General features: G+C 39.7%; 1 protein-coding gene and 1 long non-coding RNA gene across 13 annotated transcripts in view; one reads left to right on the top strand and one right to left on the bottom strand.

Annotated features, from left to right (window-relative positions):
* LOC126872132 (sodium/potassium-transporting ATPase subunit alpha) overlaps positions 1-22,073 on the bottom strand; it is a 168,310-nt gene that overhangs the window by 63,307 nt on the left and 82,930 nt on the right. Inside the window, exon 1 of one of the 8 annotated variants that reach the window (XM_050631742.1) lies at positions 5,442-5,605. The exons of 4 other annotated variants lie outside the window; for them this stretch is intronic. In XM_050631742.1, the coding sequence (XP_050487699.1) occupies positions 5,442-5,453 (12 nt within the window). In that variant the 5' untranslated portion in view covers positions 5,454-5,605. Of the gene's footprint in view, positions 1-4,308; positions 4,471-5,441; positions 5,606-22,073 lie in introns of those variants that run through there. 3 more of the 8 variants (XM_050631739.1, XM_050631743.1, XM_050631740.1) reach the window with 3 other exon arrangements.
* Positions 5,755-13,099, top strand: LOC126872168 (uncharacterized). 5 transcript variants are annotated; one of them, XR_007691881.1, is made up of 3 exons: positions 5,755-5,955; positions 6,281-8,721; positions 9,613-13,099. It is a non-coding gene; the product is annotated as an uncharacterized LOC126872168 (long non-coding RNA). The 5 variants fall into 5 exon arrangements; XR_007691877.1 differs by having other exon boundaries at positions 6,281-9,832; positions 9,921-13,094; XR_007691880.1 differs by having other exon boundaries at positions 6,281-10,925; positions 11,022-13,094.

Raw genomic sequence — 22,073 nt, 5'->3', positions numbered from 1 at the left:
TAAACTAGGTTAATGGGCTTTATCTAAGAGAAGGAAACTTGACTAATGGATGGGAATGGATAAAAAAAGTTTAGAGCAGATCTTGGAATAATTCTAGTGGAAAATTTGCGTAATTCTTGATGTTATTTTCCTTGAAGATTCTATGCATTACCGTTGAAGGAGATTAGATTAGGTGGGGCATAAGTTTTTGTGTAAGTCAGGAGATGTCGCCAGATGAATGCCAACTAATGGAGCAAACCTAAAGTAGATGAAATTTTGGAGTAGTTACGATGTCTCCGCGTAATTTTTGGTGCTATTCAAGTTAAAAGATCCTTAAATTCTTCTGAAAAGATTTAGGTTAGGTTGGCCTTATTTCATTCTGAAAGAAATTTAGAGTAGAAAGGTTTTTGGATCGGTTACGAGTCACATAATTTTTTTACGTTATTCCGGTTACAGGTTCCATGCATTCTTATTGAAAAGGATTTAGGTGGTAAAGAGTTACGGTTTGAACGTAAAGGGTTTTTGCGCAAGGAACTTTGCTGCAATTTAGGTTAGGTTCCATGGATTCCAGTTGAAAGAGGTTTAGTGTTATTCAAACTAGAGATTTCTGTGTAAAAGTAGCTTGACGTTATTTAGTTTAGAGTTTCCATTCAGAAAACTCAGTTAAACAAGATTTGGTGTTGCCAATTCGCTTAAAGTCTCCACAATTTTTATGAATGCCTTTCCAAAAAGATTTAACGTTATTTAAATCTGAATCGCCAGTGAATTTCCATCAAATAGGAACCCTGTATCGCTTGTAACATTATCGAAATCTAAATCGGTATCAACAATCGGGAACAAAGATATCAGAACAAGTTCGAATTTCGATAAGAACGAGTAGCTTCTTCTCGTTCTACTCTTGAACGTAACGCAAGATTATTTAAAAAATTCGAGATTTGACTAGAAAGCAAATGGATACAAAAAAGGATAATATTTTAAAAGCTCAGGAAATTAGGAATATTCGTAATAGATCGCGAAACTGAAGATTCTAAATCGATTGAAAACGAACAATGGAACGAAAGAGACGAACATAACTGCCCCAAAATCTCGTCAATGATCGACCTGTTTTGTAATTTAGAAACGCTGTAGAAAAAAATTGAATATTCTAAACCGATCAAAAGTTATCGATTAAGCAAAGCAATATCGTGATCATCTTGAAACCTCATTGATGATTGACAACAGGAGTGATCGATGGAAAAGGGTATGCGCACGACGATCGTCCTTCGAGTTTGATCGACGATCGACATTGCACGATAGCAGAAGTTGACGAAAGTCGGGCGCGAAGCTCGCAACGATTTCATTCTTTGCGTTTATTGTATCGCGCAATCGATCCGTCGATAACCGGACCGAGCGAGTGTTGAATGAACACGAACGTCATCGACGCGTTATGTAACTGACCTGAGCAGCTCGCAAAGGGCGCAAGTCCCTTCCTGTGGCCGAAGGTCATAGGTCGAAATCGGTGTAGAGTATTCCGCCGATCTGACCTGCCTAACCTTTGCAATTCGTTTTTCACAGAAATCCATTTCAAGAAAATTAGCTTTTACATCAAACAACATTATCGAACATCGGACTTCAGCTATAAAATTCGAACAACTCTTAGAGCAAAGATTAGAACGAGAATGTCAGGGAAGAAAATAAACGACGAAAGAAAAATAAGAGGAAAATGGTGATAATCTATAGCGATTGGAAAACTGTGGCAAGTTTATGCATTTGCGTGAAACCGAAGTACAGAAACGAACAATACGCGAGAATGTACAAAATGTTCGGAGAGATAGCAGCGTTTCTGTTAATATTTGACGTCTTGAATTGTACTTCTTGTATTTTATTTATAAAAATATGAATTTGCATAAAGATTCGCGGTCTGGCGATTGAAAGTTTTCGAAAAGAATAGCTGTCGAAAGAGAGGAGAAAAACATCACGCGAGAGAATAGCGAACAAATCGTGACGGGGTAATCGACTGGCGGAAGTCGTTCGAAGGAATTTCAATGAATGAAAAACGCCGGTAAGGGCCTGTTAAAAGGATCGACCTTTTCAATTGACGGCTGTGTCCTTGGGCCAGCAGTAGCACCAGACCCGATCAAGAGCTCGCGCGCGAACGCGCCTATCAAACTCTTCGTGCACCTCGTAAAAGACATTCTCTTATATTAATGGAGAAACGAATGAAAAATCTTCATTGCAATATAAAAATCCAAAAATTCTATATCTCAATACGTATAACAATAAACACTTCGCTTAGTTATATATTATTGTATTCCTCAAACAATAAAACTTCTCACCACATTCGCTTCATATATCTCGCAAACGACATCTTCCCGTATAAATGACAAAAATTCGAAAACTTAAATAAATCTCAATTTATATAACAACATTTAACTGTATAACAAAATTTCTCGGCAAGTTTACTTTAGACGTGTTGTAAAAGACATTTCCTCAGGTGAATGGGAAACGAACCAAAAATCCTCATTTAAATATACCAAACCTGCCTATGCAAATATAGCAAAAAGCTAAAGGAGCAATAAACCCAATAAATACGCCAGGAACTTCACTTAACTGGGGAAATTCCACGCGAAATTCCAAAGCATCAACGAGACAATGGAGGCTGCAACTCGTTTGAATTCCATCGGGCTATCGATCGATGCACGCTGGAGAGCTTCTTGCAACAGACAGATCCAGGCAACCGAATTTCAAATGTGTCAAAGGAGCCAGAAAATCTCGATACGCACACCGGCAGACATCGCTTAGCTACGTAACAAAGTGCAGTTAATCGACGAGACAATGGAGGCTGCAACTAGTTCAAATTCCAGCGAACGATCGATCGATTCACCGAACAAGTTGGCCTCGTCATCCGACAGACAGATCTAGGCAACCCAATTTCCCAGCCAGAATACCTTCCCTAAACACGTTCGATCGTTGGAAAATCGAAGAACGTTCGCGTTCACGCGGAGATCGTTACGACAACGTGAGAGGGTGGGTTGGAGAGAAGAAAAGGAAGGGTAGCTTGCAATCGAGGGCGTGTCGCGAATCTGCGGCCAGGTTAGGTATCTGTTATTTCCACGTTTCAATCGGCGTTATCTGGTGCACGGCGATTTTCGAACGACAGTTCACGGCATGGAAAAAGACGAAAGATAGCCGTTTGGAGGCAAGTTGGACAGATAGATTTGTTAGAACGTTTAGAAAGGATCGTTAAGATGATTAAAAAGATTAGATGCACGGTAGTCTGGAAGGTGAATTATAATTCATCGTTATCAAGAGTTCCGATTTATCCTTGCTTGCGGAGAGCTTGCGCAGGTTAGCGAAAGGTGAGCTTTAATAGCTCGCTAAAAATACCAATCTCCATGCGGACGTTATTTTCTGCTGGAACGTGCAACGATCGATCGAATTAAGGTAGTTTCGAGGAGAAAATGCAAGATGAATCTCGCGTCGTCTCTCTATCTTCTGTTACAAATATAAAACCATAATCCGTCATAATAGAATAGTTAATAAGTGGGAGTGGATAGAATAGCGAATTACGAAGTTTCATAGACTTTCCGTTGGACGATCCTATGTTCCGTGTCACGAGGAACAAAGAGTGGGGCGAGAACGAGAATGGGAAACTGTGTCGACCACACGTTACATGGAAGGACGTTTCATGTTCAACTGACACGATCATAGGGAATTTATAGAATCAGAATACCATAATTGTATCGATAGAATTGAATTTGCTGTCCAGAGTAAGACGTTGTTGAAATTTCCAGGATTTTCATTGAGGATTTTCGCGAGAAAAACACGAAAACCGTGTTGGAAAGTCCGCAGCTGGTCGGTGGCGCGTGCGCACCGCGACGCAACACCCTCACCGACACCCTTCGAGAACTAGAACCAACCCCACCTTCGGTGGAAGCACGGACGGGCTTTCTAGCTTTCTTTCTCGGTCGCCCCGCACTCTCGACGACGCCTAAAAAGTACTCGAGCCGCACAATTGGGTCAGGGAACCACGCGTACAATCCGCGATCGAAGCACTGCCAGCGACGTCCACTGCCTTATAGCTTTCTTCTAGCAATTCACATTCTTCCAACCGTCTTTCTCATTCCGAGAGTCACAGACGAAAAATGTCGTATACCTTCGACAACGAAAGATTTTATGAAATAAAATGCGACGCTACTTGGGACTAGATAAAATTGAGAATAGATTAAAAAAGAAATGGAAATAGAATAGTAGAAAAAAAAAGAAAAGATCTACGGCGATATATGAGAAGGAGGTTGAAAACGGTTAAATAAGGGCAAAGGGTGGTTTCTCCAGAAAATACCACTTTACCATCTCGCTCCTTCTGCAGTGGACTGGTCGAAGACGAAGAAGAAGAAGAAGAAGGAGAAAGAAATAGACAGAGGGAGGGACAGCCTTTCCGACTCGAGGATACTTCCTCGCTTTCCTGGAAACGACGACACTGACGGAACGGATCACTGGGAAGAACTGCTTCGCGCTGATTCCGCGAGAGTTCGACGTGCAAAGAAAGTAAGACAGAGAGACAGACAGAGAGAGATAGAGAGAGAGAGATAGAGAGAGAGAGAGAGAGAGAGAGAGAGAGCGCTGAGAGCACAACCCTTCCTTGTCTCCGTACGCCTTTCTCTCTCGCTCTCTCCCACTCTCCTCCTCCTACCCCCTCGATCGAAGCTCCTCTTTAGCAGTGGTTACACCACAGACTCGCCTCTCTTTCTCTCTCTCTCTCTCTTTTACACCGTCTCTCTCTCTCTTTCTCTCTCTCTCTCTCTATCGCGCCCTCTTTCTGTTCCTTCTTCCTGGCCCTTTCTTCTGTTTCTGTCTGATTTCCCAAAACCTGTTCGTTTGACAGCCTGTGAAGTCACTACACAGTGAAAAAGAGATTGTCACGAAGAGGAGTGGAATTAAGAATGCGAAAGAATGCGACAGAGCGGATGTCCACACGAGATATCGAGAGGAATTCCTAAAAACAGACAAACAGACGTGTGACACGCACCGTTATTATTTCTATCACGTCCTGTCGTCCGCGACGGAGAGACCGATTCTCTAACGAGCGTTCTTCCGACCTCTAAAACCCATTCACGCTAGCCACTCATACTCTATGCCTCTCGCTCTTTCCTTCATACTTTATCTCGCTCTAAATCTCGCTCGTTCTTACCGTTTCGATCTTTCTCTAGCTATCTACCTTTCTCTCTCACGCACGCATTCTACGAACGCACATATATCACACGTATACGTAACGCGCACACAGAGAAAGCCACACGCACACACACACGCATACACGCGTACACTATTGGCGTATCTGGCTAACTGTCAAAGAAGGACAGAGATAGAGATAGAACTCGACAAAGCAGGATAAAGCTTGTGACACGCTCTGGCTACAAAGCGAAGATTTTCGTTGGTTCAGAGAACTCGAAGAGATGGACTTGTGCGTCTAAGCAATCACAAACCTTGTCACCCATGGCTGCGGCGAGCGGTGTTCGATGAGATAGAAGGTTAACAGCGCGGCTTCGAGTGGACCAGAGACTGACTGGCGTTTCGAGTCGTCGAGGACCGCCGGCATCATCGACCCGTCCTCTCCCACCAAAGCTCACGGTTCCCCCACCAACGGCCGACCGTCCCTCACCCGACCAACCCGCTCCGCACAGACACCGTAGTCATCCCCACCACTGCGTCGCTCTCGATTCACCCCCATTCCTGTGCCGCGCACCTCCAGCGCCACCACCCAAAGCGTCGCCAAGACCTCGTATAGGGAACCTACAGCCTAGCCACTATACCTCACTACACTTCTTTCCAATCGTTCCTGTATCTTCAAGTATTAGTTATAATAGTAGATTTGATAAAAACTGTTGGAATTATGTATCGAATACATAGATTCTCTTAGCTGCGGGATTTCGTTACTAGCCTGTCCCTTTGTTACCAGTTAAGACATCGTACAAGGGCGTCTAGGCGATTGCCACCAAGGTATCACGCTTGTTTCTACAAATTCCTGTATCTACAAAATAACAGTTTTAGTACGTAGATTTGTGCTAACGATGATCAGAATCGAACATTAGAATTCTTAGATTATTTAATTATAGAGTTCTGTAGCCAGTCAAGAGACTATGCCATGGCTTGCATTTAGGATCAATTAGCGGAAAATCTCTTAAATAATTAAATCCACGCTTCCACATTCTATTTATCCCGATTGTTATATGGCACGCAGTAAATGTTTTTACGGAGTAAATAACACATCGATTCGATTCTGATGCAATCCCTATATCCTTACGACTCCGCCTATGCATTACAGATTATGCTATCGACCATGAGCTTAAGGTTCATATAATACGCATTTGCGCTGCAAAAATTCCAGCATATTTAAAGCGATCGAAAATCCTGTCAGCCACGGTTGTACAAATTTTCCTACGGCCAAATTGCTGGAAAACTCGCAAGGGTGAGGAAGGAGCGTGACCGTCGCTTCGCGGAGCCCCGCAACCCCCCCGCCGCGACCAACCACCACTCCCCGTGGCACCGTTCGAACCCCTAGCCTAGAGATGCCCGTTTCTACCTCCAAACACCACGGCGCACGCTCCGACGTCGCCTCAGTGACTCTCAACTACCGTTCACCGTGTCTGCGATATTCTCTTCCGTCTGCACGTCGCTCCCTGGGGAAATTTTTCGGCGAGAAGTGTGCCGTGACAGAGGGTTAATTGGGCAAGACCAAGAAATACTGGCCTCGCCGAGTCGATCGTGCTTCCGTGGCGCTGCGAACGGGATTACCGTGTCGCGATCTATGATAGACGATGGTTTAATGGCTCTGGGGACGCTTCTTCGTGAACTGGGACAATCCTAGGTGAATTAAGAATTTAGTGTTCTGCGGTGGAATCGAAGGAGGAGGATTGTTAGAGTACGTTCTAGAATTTTACATTTGGCATGGTGTCGCTGTTTGTGAACGATAATATCGGGCCGAAGATTGGTAGGAAGGAGGATTGTCGAAGAGGATTGATGTATAGGATTTTACTTTTTTATGCAGTGCATTGTTGTTCGTAAGAGAAATGTAAGGGACGTGGGACGATATCGGATGAGTTAAGAATTTACTGTTTAGTGTCTGAGACGGTGAAATTATTTATTATATATGTATTATTAATAAAAGTATCATTGGTATTTTGTACATTAAAGAATAAGAAAGAAGATTCTATCATAGGGATTGATGTTTGTTAAAGGAAATTCGATTCGATCCAGTAGACAATACAGCAGACTCTTTAGTTTCCGCAAGTGGGACAGCTATTATTTCCAGTATCTATCTTACTTTTTGCAAAAAAAAAAGACATCGTTGCTTTTTATACGGCGAAGAAGGAAAGTCGTTTGTCAAAGAAAATCCAATTTAATCCAAACGGCAGAACAGAAGGATCTTAAATTTTCCAAAAGTGGATCTACTTACAACTTATATTTTAGTTTTTACGAGAAACGTCGTTTTATATCATTTAACTAATATAAATAGAAAAATAAATATACATAAAGAAAAAAAAAAGAAAAAGAACGAGATCGGTGTTCATCAAAGAAAATCTTCTCCACTAGCGATCCACGAAACAGTAGAGAAGGTTCCTAAATTTCCGGAAGTAGGACACCTACATACATTTCTAACCTCCATTCTAGTCTTTCCTCTTTCAACGAACATTGCTTATTTATAAATCATAGAATAAACGGCGAAGGAAAGGATTCGATAAAGAAAATCCGATTAGTATCAAGAGACCAGTAAAGAAGGTTCGTAAAATTTTTACACGACAAAAGAAAAGACAGAGCAAGAATGAGAACCACTGAAACGCGATCCGTGCTACTGGGCTACGCGCCACACGGCGCTTTGGCCGACCGACCGACTCTACTCGCACACGATCCTCCTTCTCCCTCCGCCGTTATCCGGCTCGCACTCTCAGTCTCTCTTTGTCTGTCTCATTTTCTACGTCTCTCTACGCTGTACCGGTTCCCTGCCTCGCTACGCCATGCAAATCTTCCGTCTTGCACGTTATGAGGAACGAGCCCTGTCTCTTCTTCCGAGTTTAACCGGAGACCACGCCGCGATCCAAGGGATCCCGTTTCCTGTTCGTTCTTCGGGATGATCGAGCGGCCTGCATTATTCCATGCCTTGCATTACGGCCACGAGCTTCTAATCATCAGTTTTCAGCCACCATTTTCACCATGAAATTTAGAATCGGAAAATCCTCGAAAATTCGAAAGAGAAAGCGATCCTGAAATATTTCGGCGAGAAAGTTAGGGATAAATAACATTAAACATTCTAGAAATTTGAAAGAGCAAGCCAGGCAGATAAGATTGATAATTCTTTAGAATTTTAATAAAAATGTCAGACAAATAAGGAAGAAAAACGAGGAAGTTAAAAAAGAAAAATTGAAAAATTGCAAATTTTGAAGGATAAGCGGGACAAATAAAGTTGCGAGTTCTCGAAAATTTGGGAGAAAAAGATACATATATAAAATCGAAAGTCGTGTGAAATAAAATCGAAGGTGTTTGAAAATTTGTAAAAACACGACAAACAAAATTTGATAGAAAGCATGTCGTAAGTTGAACGTGCTTCGTGCCAAAAGGGAAGAGGATAATTCCCGAGAAGCTTCGAACAAGAGTGAATCTTTTGTTAGAATGATTTGATACGAGTGGAAATTTTCCAAAGCAATTTGCGAACATCCTCGCTGTGTTGCCTTCTATTGCTCCTGTTTTCATTAGCCTGGTCAGCAGAAGGTAGGATCGAATGCACTTTTCTGCCATGATCTTAACACGATTGAAAATCAGGAAAAAAGTGCGGCTTGGAGAACAGACACTGAAACGTTCGCTGGTGTTTTATATCGTTTGCTTTCTTGTAAAAGGAGGAAGGTCATTTATTGAACCCTTTGAGTTTTAGAAACCCTGGACTCGTGCGAGTAATCTGAGATTTAAAATGTATTCTTCTGTAAAAGGAAAAAGAAACAAGAAAAATTCTGTAAAACAAAGAACCTAATTTATCACGTCTTTCTCCAAGCTCTTCGTACGTAAAGTTGCAGAACATGTAGAGAGAATATTATATAAAGATCATTAGCACATAGGCGCGATTTTCAACCTGTGTGTAGCAAACATTTTAAAAAAGTGCAATACCTGAGTATTTAATCAGAAGCACAGACTTCTTTTTCCTCTTAGATTTTCAAATAAGTCGTTCTTAAGCTAACGTGGTTAACTCCATTTTTACAATTTCACTGTCGAAACACTCGATCGACGCTTATGTCGTATAATTTCATCAATCTCTGTCTATTGTTCCGCGGAGTAAGTTTAATTTGACAAACGAGGTGAATGCCCTCCTATCTTGAACATATATTTTTTAGCGTGACGTGAAATTTTAGTAACTAGTACACTGCGGATTTACATGCATTTATGCGAAATTTAAGAATACGAAAATGCATACAATATGCATAACGTACAAAAAAAAAAAAAAAAAAAGAATACAAAGCTTCCAACGTAGCATATTCGTTACAATCTTTGTTAGACGAAACAAGTTTCTATTTAAATGTTCCTGTTCCTTTACTTGCACCCATAAAAATGTCAATTCGCAGAAAAATCCACACTCTAATAATTAGTTTCTTTTTTCATGTGGGCCATGAGGTGGAAACGGTAGAAAATTATTGACGATACATCAGCATCGTAGGTAATGAGAATCAGGTCTGAAGGGAACGTGTTAGAAGCAAAACCAAAGCCGTGTCTTTCACCTGAACGCCTTATGGACGGTCCTCTAATGGATTACTTGGGAAACAGCGATAACTTCTCGCTTGAGAGTCTTGGAAGACAATCTTGGCAGAAACTAGTGTAACAAGTGCTGAATAAGGTAAAAGAGGAATAATAATAGAGGTTGTGTCTATAAGCGTTTGAGTGTAATATTCGAATTTGTAATTTTATTGCAATTCTGGATGCAGCTGCATTTGCCACATGTGGTCTTTTCTACGTATAAAAACGACAATATCTTGAAACTATAGAACAATTCGCTATTGTTAAGCTTTAAGGTTCGGCGCAGACGAATGACGTTATTGCAATTTTACAATGTTAATATTATACGATTTGGCATTCTTTTATCTTCAATAACGAGATTGCACACACGTGTGCATTTTATTTTGGTTCTTCGTATTCTATTGGTACAACAACATAAAGCATAATATGGAAAGTTGTTTTAATATCATATCACCGTTGAGAAATATAAAAATAGAGAAGATTATGTACAAATAAATTTCCAACTATTTGTAACTTTTCCTTTGAAAAAAAGCCCGTGTTTTAAAAAATTGTTCACGGTAAAGGTACATATGGTAAAAGTGCGAAGAGTTAAAATTAAACTATAAAATCAGAAAACGATTAAAGTCAACGAAAAAAGATCGCTTTAATCAGTAGAATTATTTTTCTACCAGCTCTCCTGAAACTTCTCACTTACCATCTGATGGAAAAATTTTTTAAGCTCACAGGATCCTCGTTTTATAATTCTATCCAATCCTACATCGTCAATGTTAACAAGATCGTATGGTTCTTTCCTGCTAGGCTCTTTACCAATTAACACACGAGTTCCTGAACAACGTAGACAAAAAGATATCGAACAAGAAAATATCCTAATATTTTTTTCCAACTATCGATCGTGCTCGGACGAAAAAAAAAGTCGAGGTAAGATTGATTTCGATCGGAAACCGTAACATATCTCGGTCTCCTGCATTTTTCCATGGTTCTTCGTCGTGTGCACAGTGGCGGAGGCCTTTACGTTTCGCTAGAACGAAGAAAAGGAAATTGAATCGCGAGCCGCACCGGGTTTTCTCGTTGTCAGCGATTTAATCATCGGTCGGCTATCAACGCCAGCCGACCATCCTTTCCGGGGGCTTTTCATTACAGTTCGTTAAAACGACGACTCGAGTCTAGTCGTTTCCAGGCACCGAGCCATCCTGGTGAGTCAGGTCATTGCCGGAATTACTTGATAATTACTTCTGACACTGGCGACACGGGAGAAAAAAGAGAAAAAGGAATATCGATACTGTGAACAGGAGTTTTAAGAAGAATGGTTTCTCGGATATTAATGGCAAGATTAGGCGATCGTTGTGCTCGAAGATTAATTAGAGGGACGGAAAAGGAATTATTAAGCATCGCCGTAATTGCTGCTCTTCGTTTCTATAGGCAGCCGATTTCGATTAAATTAAGTTTCAATTATTAAATTCAATTTTCAATTGGTATTTTGTTTCTACAAATATAGATGGATGGTTGTAGTACTTCGATCAATTAAGCGTGATTTATTATTTGAAATATATTTCAAATATGTAAAATTAGTCGATCGTAATTAGTGCTCTGTTTTTATATCAATATGAACAAAATAAGATTGTAATATGTGGATTAAAAAATGTACGTTTGAATCGTTAAATTTAATTTTCGCAGCATCTGTTTTTGTAGATAGAGGTTGCAAAATTTGGATTAAGTAGATGCGAGTTGTTATCTGCAATGTTTGAAATATACAGGGTGGTTGGTAACTGATGGTACAAGCGGAAAGGGGGTGATTCTACGCGAAAAAGAAGTCGAAAATATAGAATAACAATTTTTCGTCTGAGGCTTTGTTTTCGAGAAAATCGACTTTGAATTTTCGTTTGGTACGCGTGCACTTTATCACGTCTCGTTATAACGGATCTCACTGTAGATGGAAAAATTAAAAAAAAAATTTTTATCCTATATTTTCCATTTCTTTTTTCGCGCAGAATCACCCCCTATCCGCTTGTACTACCAGTTACTAACCACCCTGTATAAAATTAATTGATCATAGTTTTGGGATTAATTAGCTGGATGAAGAAGGTATTATTAAGTATGATTATATTTACTGTTTCTATACATACAAGTGGGTGATTGTATTATTTGGGTTAAGTAGCTGCAAGCCATTATTTGTAGTACAGGTACGGAAATTTATTGGTGGAAGTGTGAAAGAATTTGACCAATCGCGGTTATTATTCTTGGTTACCTAAAACGCACAGCTCAGCTGCAGTAGAACGAGTACATTCCAGGTCAGACTTGAATTATCGCTTGACTAAAATTCAGAACGAAAATAATTGGAAGCTGCATATATGGTACCAATATATTTATTATACGTGCAACACGACCACTCAATATTAATCGTCGAAACAATGTTCAAAAGCAACAATTGAATTCCAAAAATTTAATTACCCAGCCTTATAGCGTTGTGCTCAAAATTACTTTGTTTTCCAACTAGAAATTGTACGTCATGCTATGCTTTTTTCTCTTTCCAATTATCATACACTATCGTATTGAACTATCAACTATGCCATTCAAACATCATTCTCCACTTTCTCCCAATCGATCACAGGAAGCGCGCCAAGAGCTAAATCTTCCTTTCCAAACCTAATTCACAAGGCCCACAACTGGAAGCACGCTTGCTGCCAACTAAATCAACTGTCACAAACTTGGGACACCTGAACACCGTCCCAAAACTCTCTTCCTCTCAATCGATCACACAAAGCTCACCAAGAACGAAACTTCCCTTGCAAACTTAATTTACCAGATCCACGATCACGAATACGCTTTTGACCGCGTGAACCAACCATCACAAACCTGGCCAACTGCTCCATCCTCGATTTCGCCTCGATCGATCACACAAAGCACACCAACGATAAAACTTCTCTTCCCAAGCCTGATTTACAAGATCCACAATTTCAAGTACACGCTTCCTGCCATCCGAACCATCAACTATCACAAACCTGGCCAGCTACTGCATCCAATTCTCCCTCGATCGATCGTACAAAGCACACCAAGTACGAAACTTCTCTTTCCAAACCTAATTTATAAGCTGCACAATTAGAAGCCTCGGTTTCTTCCAACTTCTATTTTCGGCTGTTCCCTCTCATCTTGCCCAACCGTCACAAACCTAATCACCGTTTATCCAACCTCGAAACCATTCGCCATCGTCTTCCAATTAATCATGTACTTTTAATCGTGTTCTCAAATACACGACCAGTCGTCCAATAACGCGAATCATCGAAAATACGGCTTGCCGATAAATAACACAAAAGCCAGCTCAAAGAGCAAAATAGAAGGACAGCGAGAGAGAGAGAGAGAGAGAGAGAGAGAGGGAGAGAGAGAGGGAGGGAGGGAGGAATGGAGGGAGATGTGAGAGGGAGGGTGCGCGACACGATCATCAAAGCGTCAGCCAGATCGATGCTACGCGGGGGTGGAAGTACTTCCGCGGAACTGGGCTAGGCTAAAGTCCCTGAAACAACTCGTTACGTAACTTCCGGCGGCATGCCGCCTTCGACAATGCGGTTCCTTCTCGCGGAGCAGCCATCGTTCTCGACGCTGGTTAACCCTCAAACGTTGCCACTGGGTCACTTTGACCCTACGCTGTTGTATAACACGGACTGATACAGAGAAAAGTCGTAAAATCAGGTGGCGATTGAAACGAGCACGTTGACGGGGTATCGGAAGAGATTTCGGTTAATAAGAATCGACAGAAGTGCAAACAGAGATAATTACAGGGAGCTTAGAATGTTGGCATGTTGGAAAAAAATTCTTTAGGTCAACGGAGTCAATGTACGACATGCAACTATTCCGTAGAACATGCAACTGTGGAATATCAGTGCAGAATGTTATATTTTAGAACATGAAATTGTATAGAAATACAGATTTCTGGCCGAAATCGCTTCGCTCCGCCGTTTTTTCATGTATTAAAATATCACTAACAATATATGTATTGTTTATATTTTGCATATTTTTTATATTGGGTTGTCCGAAAAGTTTCTTTCGTTTTATGAGGAAATAATAGACGCACAACGTTTTTCTTTTATATTATTTTGTCGAATTACGTATGATCCATTTTGTTCTGTTGAAATAAACACCGCGACATTTCACAGACTTGGTTTCACGTTTGTATGAAGGTGCATTGTTGTAAAAAACACGTTTGCGAAAGAAAGACACTTTACCTAATATATATATATACTAAACAATATGCAAAACTTGAAATCTCTGTAATTAACAGTCAGTTTGTTCCAACTAAAACTTGTATTACATAAAAAATTCTCAGAATTAATATATTCTTTAAATGTTAGAAATTTGTGCTGTTCCAAAGCGCAGGCAATGTATGCATTTTAAAATTCCATATCATCCAGAAAATAATAGAAATAGAGAATTTACCAATACGAATAATAACGTTAATAAAGTCTCTTATTTGTAATCGCTGCCGTGTGTACGTTCAGGATCATCTTCATCCACCCCCTTGAGCTATCTGGCGTGGCAGAGTTAAAAAGTAAACCTCTTCCTGTTTGTCGGACACGCCGACCATAAAAGAGGCAGCGAGTCGATGGTCGTTCGCCGGAATCGATAACGCGTAACAGACGTCTCTAGAATGGTGAAATATTAGAGGAAAGAAAATTGTCTATTCGTCGTTGTCGCTGAGAGAGGACGTCGGTAGGTCGAAGTAAAGAAATTTTGCGGATTTCTTTGGGAAAACTGGAAGAAACCGGTGAATCCTGGGTTGTTACGTAACACGCGGAAAATAGTCCGTTCCACGAAACTCTGGAGAGCCCCGTGATTCGAGCACACTTGCCTCCATTCTAAGCTTTGAACTAAGCCAAGGTAGGCGGACAGTTCGCTCTTGTGTTTCATTTTGCCAGTGGCTTTTTCAGAATTTATGGTGATTCCGTACGCAATTGGAAATATTCGTGAATGTTTTAATAAAATTCGGAACGGTTGATACGCCTGGAGAACGGAACGTGCGACAACGTTTCATTTTTAAATTGAATTTAGCGAAATTTAATTAGATGCCGCGTGATTTGCGATCCTTCGGGTAGAATTTATGAATTTTATGGACCGTTGATCGAGATTTATTAACTTTGCATATTCGCTGTATTTCGCACTAGAATATATGAAATTCATCCAGCTCTCGATTAAAATTCACAAGATTTCCAGTCTCCCAATTAGAACCTGTAACACGCGTAGAAAGTAATTTGAATTTTGCTAAAACTAGCGCGTTTTCGATCAAAACCCTGGAAATTCGAATGAGCGTAAAAATTGCAAAATTATCTATAATTATAATCTCAAATACGATATTCCAAGTGCAATGTCAAACTTCCAAACAATTCACCAAATACTCGAAATTCCGCTCGATATACCAAAATTTGCCACACATCGACTAGAATTCGAGGAATTATTTAAAATAAAGTTCGCAAGACTTACCAACCCATCGTCGGAATTCTTAAAAATCGCCAACTTTCAAATTTAAACCCCGTCGAATTCAGTAAATTGTACGCTATCAGCGACTCTTCAAGCCAACCATTCATCCCCTCGAAGCCTTAATCGAGCGCTATGGCGACCAAATCACGCACATACAACCGAGTCAATTTGTTTGAACGAGCGCAACACACTGGACGAGTAAGCCCGATACAAAAAGGATTGAGAGAAAGTACGGAAAGGACTTAAAGAAAAATACAGCGTAAATGGTGGATTTCGTAGAAAAATGGCGGAAGTGTAGGGTGTGCAATGGGTGAAAGAAGGAAGGCGGCCAGACATTGTGAAGGTTCATCCGATCGTTGATAATCGAGCAACGTTCCACGTCAAAGGGAAGGTGCAGTGTCACGGGACACTCGTCACTGTCACACGAGCCGACCACAGAGGTGTGAACTTGAAACGATGCTGGGCAAAACTGGCCAGTCAACCTTGACATAGTTACCCGTTCGTGATTTGTCGTACAAATTAAATTTGCATAAGTAGCACTCCGCTGATTAGACAGATCCCGAGTTGTTCTACCTCAACTCGTTTCAAAACAAGATATCGAGGCGCCGTTAGATCGACGCCACTATTCTTTCGTATCTCTCCTTTAACTCTCAATTCCTTCTCTGCTTTCAGTTCTATCTTCTAATTACAAAATAAAGCGAGTCATCGAGTTTCTATGTCGCCAATTAAGAATTTCTACGAATTTCATAACACGAAGATAAGACGTACGAAGTAAAATATATCCGCGTCTTTTGTTCGAAATTTCAAAATAAGCTACGTGGCTAAGGTAATGGGAATCTCTGCCTCTTCTTACGAAATTACCAGCTGCCCCGAATTTAATAATATCCCGTTAAATTATCGATACACGCGCACCGAACCGAACGCTTTTATTCCAAATTTTCATTTAGCCACCCTCGTTAACCGGCGAACCCACTCTTGTAACTCAACACAGAAAATTATTAAATTTCTATCCTATATCTGCTATACGTATAGTTTCTTAGCAAATTAACAGAAATTATTCGTAATATCCGATATTACGAACATCGAACATCGATATACGATATAAAATATATTGGCTTGGCAACTAAGTGATTGCGGATTTTGTCATTAGGTGATATTGACTTGGTTGCCAATCCAATACGTACAAAGATTCCTGCTCTTTCCGCGTTTGTTATATAAACGAAGGGAACTGGATAAGTATATATATTACAAACCGATACTTCGATCGAATACGGGGCATTTGAAAGAGATCGTTTGCATTAATGTTTCTTCGAGAAGGACACATCCTGTGCACGAACATGACGTAATTACCATGCGCTGCTGTGACAAAAAGTGATCGTTCGGCTAATTGGTCGTCTAGTCGACACGAAAGTAGTTTAACGATTAACGCGTGAGTCATTAAATACCATTCGCATATAGCAAAGGACGTGTGTACACGTTGTGCACGTCTCTCTCTATTAACGTCTGTGATACCGCACGAATTTGATTCGCAGGAAATGAATCATGTTTCGTGGCCCCTTTCCTCCCTCGTATCACGCGTATTACGTTCGCCAGCCCGCCAGTCTCTGTCTCTTTCTCTCTAATAACTCTCTCTCTAACCCTTCTCACTGTTTCTTTCTCTTTCTTCTCGCTGCTGCACTGTATTGTGTTACCCCGCGTTGCCTTTCGTTATTAAAACCGTACACAGCGGAGGCGAGATTGCGCAATCACGTGTGGCACGATGAATTTTCGCCGGAATTTTTCCCACCATCGCGCATCGCCGAGAGAAAGAGCTCGCGATTCTCGCAAGTTAAACGAACGAAATAACCGGCGTTGGGGGTTGGCAGTTTTTAAAATTGAAACGCAAGTAAGGTATTTGGATTACACGACTCGCGGAAGCGTTGTATGGACGTAGCCGGCGCGCGATCAAAGAGAACGCGTGGGTTCGAGCGAGCAACCAGGGTAAATGAAAATTTCGAATGAAAGCGCTGCCTCGCGTGTATTGATACTCTAATCGCCTATTGCACGTTACTGGATTCGTAGAAGTTGCTCATTCTGCAAGAAGGGAGAAATTTAATGATCTGCGATATTTTAGTTTGAAGTGATTTAAACGATTGAAATTGAAATTAAAAATGCAACGTACGGTTAGGGGAGATCTGAAAGCTTCGAAATTCAGGGTACAATATCGGAGTGGAAATTTAGAATAGATTTGAGAACGGAAATTTTTAATTACTTTATTCATTTAATATATATATATATATATATATATATATATATATATATATATATATATATATATATATATATATATATATATATATATATATATATATATATATATTAACGAGGATAAATGAAAATTTGGAACGGAAGCGCTGCATCGTTGTTTTATATTGATACTATAATCGGTTATCGGATAGTATTTAATTTGCAAAAGCTGTTCGTTCTGTAAAGAGGGAGAAGTTTCACGACGATTTGCGATATTTTATATTTAAGTGGTAGATAAGGGCAGATTTAGAAATTTGCAAATTAGATTAGATTTGGAATGGAACTTAACGAGGGTAAGTGAAAGTTTGAGAACGTTGCTCTGATGTCGAAATGCAGCGTATAATGTGTTTCTGTGTTTTTAGCAATTTTCATGTTATTTTCCTTCTTCAAATTTATCTTTTCCACGCGAAAAGAACATATTGAATATTCTATCATTCATACGAAAATATTTAAATAATTCAATTTAATTTCAATTTAAATATCCAATCAACCGCATTAAAATAAAATGTATATTTGTAAAAAAGGCAAACAAATAATATTCCAATTATAAATTTAAACTTGTTATCTGATACAAATTATAATACCTTAATGTACTTACACGTCCTGATCAAATTAAAATAGCAAAATGTAATAAGGAAACTTCGAACGGATTAAAACGTTTAATTATTTACCTAACCATCTTTTTTTTTTAACAAATACTTCGTACGAAAAGAAAAATAAAAACACTTGTACGTACAACAAAGCAAAACGTTAAAAGTATACGAAATGTCTCGAACGATACTGAAGTTATTGTTTCAGAGAAATTGTTTAAAGCGCGATTTAAGAAAACATCTTACGGGCGTGGAAGTCGATTCCGAGGACCTTTTTATCTACGAAAAAACATATAATTTTCTACCTAATAATCATAAACCGAATTTTTCTCCGTCAACTGAATATCCGAAAGATCGTGTAAAGGAAACGTGACATTTCAAAAATTTCTCAAGAGCTTGTCTCGTACCATCGCTGGTTAACACCACGTTCTCCTATCAACAAAACGAACAAACATTTCGTCGCATCGTATTTCATTCGGCGAACAGCGAATGGAAAATGTAAATGAAGTCTTCATTCGAAAGTTTATTAGAGTGTACCGTTGTATAATTAGCTATTACTGGCTGCTTATTTTAACGATAATGGCGCGTGTCAGTGGAACAATAGCAATAATATTAGCGTTGTTGACGTCTACGTTTGTAGCAACGACTCGAGATAAACGACGGATCGTGGGTCCTGTATTTTAAAATAATAACAGGGGAATTATGGTTTCTAGGTTTGTAAAGATATCGTTGAAAGAGAAGGAATAAAGGTACAGACGAGACACAGGGGCTGCAGACAGATAACCACTTGACGACTCGAATGCAACGGGGGATGAACGACGGGGGAAAAAAGGAGAGAACAAGCGTCGTAAGCCTTTCGATAGCTACGACTCGTCGTCCGTAGTCACAGATCGATACTTTAAACTGGTCTTGCATTTCCAGAAGAAGAATAAGAGAAACTGTTGTTCCACTTTGTTACCATTTTACTTGTCACTTTTCTAAGTTGCTGTGTTTCGTTTAATGAAAAATATCGTACGCGATCATTCGATAGCTGTTAGAAATTTTACCGCCAAAGATTTCTTCAGAATATCGCGTTTTAGGAGAATATCGTGTTCGAATTTGTTGTATTTAGTCAATGTAATTTTTGTACGAGTTATTTTTTATTGCGAGTGCGTCCAATTATTATTAGCGATCAATATTTCTGCATACGGTTGCTACAAAAAGTATTCGCCCTTATTTTCCAATAAAGTGATTTTTTATTAAATTATAAATTTCATTCTCGCAGTGTCGAATTTTTGGAATCGTATGAAAACACTATTAAATAATACGAGATTTATGATAGTCGGATTTAATTAATTGGTACGTAAATGCAATGATAAAGTTTTCCAAATTCATGCGTCTTATATTCGCGAATACCACGTTGCTTTGTTACACGCGAGCAACGAAGGGTGTGAGAAGCTTAAGGGAGGAACAATTGTTATTGCAATAAGAGCAAGTGACTTTTATAAATTTTTTTTTTTTAGACTAGCTACTAGTTACGCGAAAATAGAGGTTTCTAGGATGTAAATATAGTCCTCGAATACAAATGTAATTTTCTTTCATTTCAATTCTTATCGTTCATTAACTTTCCAAATTGCAACGTTTAATAACTTTTTAAACCAACGTGCACCGATAGCCGCCGATAGTTGAAAACTGATTAATCAATTTCGGGCGAAGCTTCGTTCGCTTTGTCACAAATTTCTCCAGGGATCGAATCCCAAAGTCTTATTCGATTATTTATTTCTAATACATCTTTAAACAGTATAATTCAATTTATCGAGAAAAAGACACGTCTTTCTTCTACGCGCCAGAACTTTCCAAAGGTAGGTTCAGTCCCAACGTGAACTACCGAACTTTAAGAAAACTTCTTAACTTCTGCATTCCGATGACAGATACCGCGCGTCAACAACGGTTACATCGTTCAAGATGATCGCAACATTTGTACAATATAAACGATAAGCAAGGCAAACTGAAATAAAACAATTACGTTTGTACCTCCAGCCTATCTATCTATTGGGTTGGCAATTGAGTGATTGCGGATTTTGTGAATGCCAACTAATGACAAAATCCCAATACATCCCAAAAGGTTCTAGTCGCATACAACCGATAGTTAGCGTTTAGAAAAATTCGTAAGGATCGCTTGTCTTCATCGCTGTCGCGCGAGAATCTCTGTTGAGGTTGACTAACAGAGGAACGAATGGATGAATTTATAATAGAAAAATATATTATGATAGGTATAGGTATAAGTACAGGTATAGTGTATGCTGATTCAGATCCTCGCTCTCTCAGTGTTACAATACAACAGAAGAAAGACGATAAGCAGCACGTTCATGTATTTATAGGAAAGGACATTAGCAAAAAAGTTGACCTTGGTGTTTAGCTCTAGCTCGAGGCTACAAGCAACAGCAATAGAAATCTATTTATAGCTCTTTTGTTTCTAGACCTTGTAACCGAAAGCAAAACTTATATTCAAGGGCACAATAATATGAACCTCTCGTTATTTTGAATTTTTTTCACTAAATTCTATTCTCTTCATAACAACGGTCTGCAGGTCACGGATATACGAAAGATAAAGGAGTGTAGATTTTTTCTTGAAGTAATTACTTCAACAATCTCCTCCTAGACTTTCAACAATGGTGGCGATTATCACCAGGAAATTTAACGCTGATCCTCCCTTTTCACGGTTGCTTATTTAATCTCGCGGAACGTGCCTCGTTCTTCAACGTTCAGCTCGACGCTATGAGTACTTGTTTATTTGGACGAGTCGCAGGGTGTCTCGGGCCAATTCTTCGAACGAGCATCCCAACGTCGTCGTTTCAACGACGACGCTTTTATTACGGTCTCCTTGTTATTCGAATGCTCGCGCGCTTTTGTACGTTTTACGTCGCCACCGGAAAATTGGACCTCGTATCTGGCGTCTCATCCTCGTTCCCCTTTCGGCTCCTTAAGAAACATCACCAACCTTTTTCGTCTCGGAGCTGTTCCCTCCTCGGAGAGAAACGCGGCTACGTTCGGCTTATAAATCTCCATTAAGTCGCAACGACGTCCCGTTCGTCGTTTGCTCTTCACTTTTCGTCGTTGAAGCCGAATCAACGCGTTCAACCATTGTGTGGCTATGGAGCAGTGCCTAGGGATCTTCTTTAGGGAGATCGTGGCGTAAAATTATTTTTTCCCTCTTCTATTATATCTTCTTTTTGATAATTTTCATTCTAGCGATGAAATGGCGTGTTAATGATACCAAGGAACCCTGGTTTAGCAAGATTGGATGTAGCATAAAGCATACTTTCCCATTTCGATGACTTTTTCTATCATTATTCGTCTTGAAGTTTCAGTTTCTATTTCAACGAGAAACTATACACGTTGAAAACACCAAGTTATTATTATTTATTTATTTTATTTATTCTTAGTCCTTTATCCTTTCGGCTTTGGACGACTTTTGGTTTACATCTCTTATATAATGCCCTTACATCACATATATTTCTCTTACTCTAGCACTTCTATAATTATATACAACTGCTTATACCTATCTATTGCACCTTACTTGATCTGTCTCTATGTACTAACTTATATCTAACGCTTATAACTAAGTGCTTATTCCTTCTTTGGCTTTTGCTTCCTTGCTGTGCTCCTTCCCTGTCGTTCCTCCTCCTCTTCTGTTACTCTTCTCTTCTCTATTATCGCTTGCAGTCCTGCCAGTCCTTCTCCAGTCTCATTTAATGTTTCGAAAACACCAAGTTATTTTTATTTACCTTTCGCATAAAAAACGTGTCCTCGGAATAATCGCAAATGACACGGTGTAAATTACGAAGGAAATTCCGACGAATGAAATTGAAGGTTTCAGTGGTTCTCAGTAAGAAGTACGCGAAAGACGAAGAAAAAATAATTTCTCTAATACGTACGCTGTGGAAACTCGATTATGCGAAAGTTACTTTTTAACATTAACGAATCGTGCCGATTAGAAGCCAGTGAAACGCGTACGTC

The sequence above is a fragment of the Bombus huntii genome, chromosome 12, assembly GCF_024542735.1.
Source record: "Bombus huntii isolate Logan2020A chromosome 12, iyBomHunt1.1, whole genome shotgun sequence".
NCBI classification, from domain to species: Eukaryota; Metazoa; Arthropoda; class Insecta; order Hymenoptera; family Apidae; genus Bombus; species Bombus huntii.
Note: the sequence above shows the minus strand (reverse complement) of the source record. Positions and strands in the feature narration are given on the sequence as shown.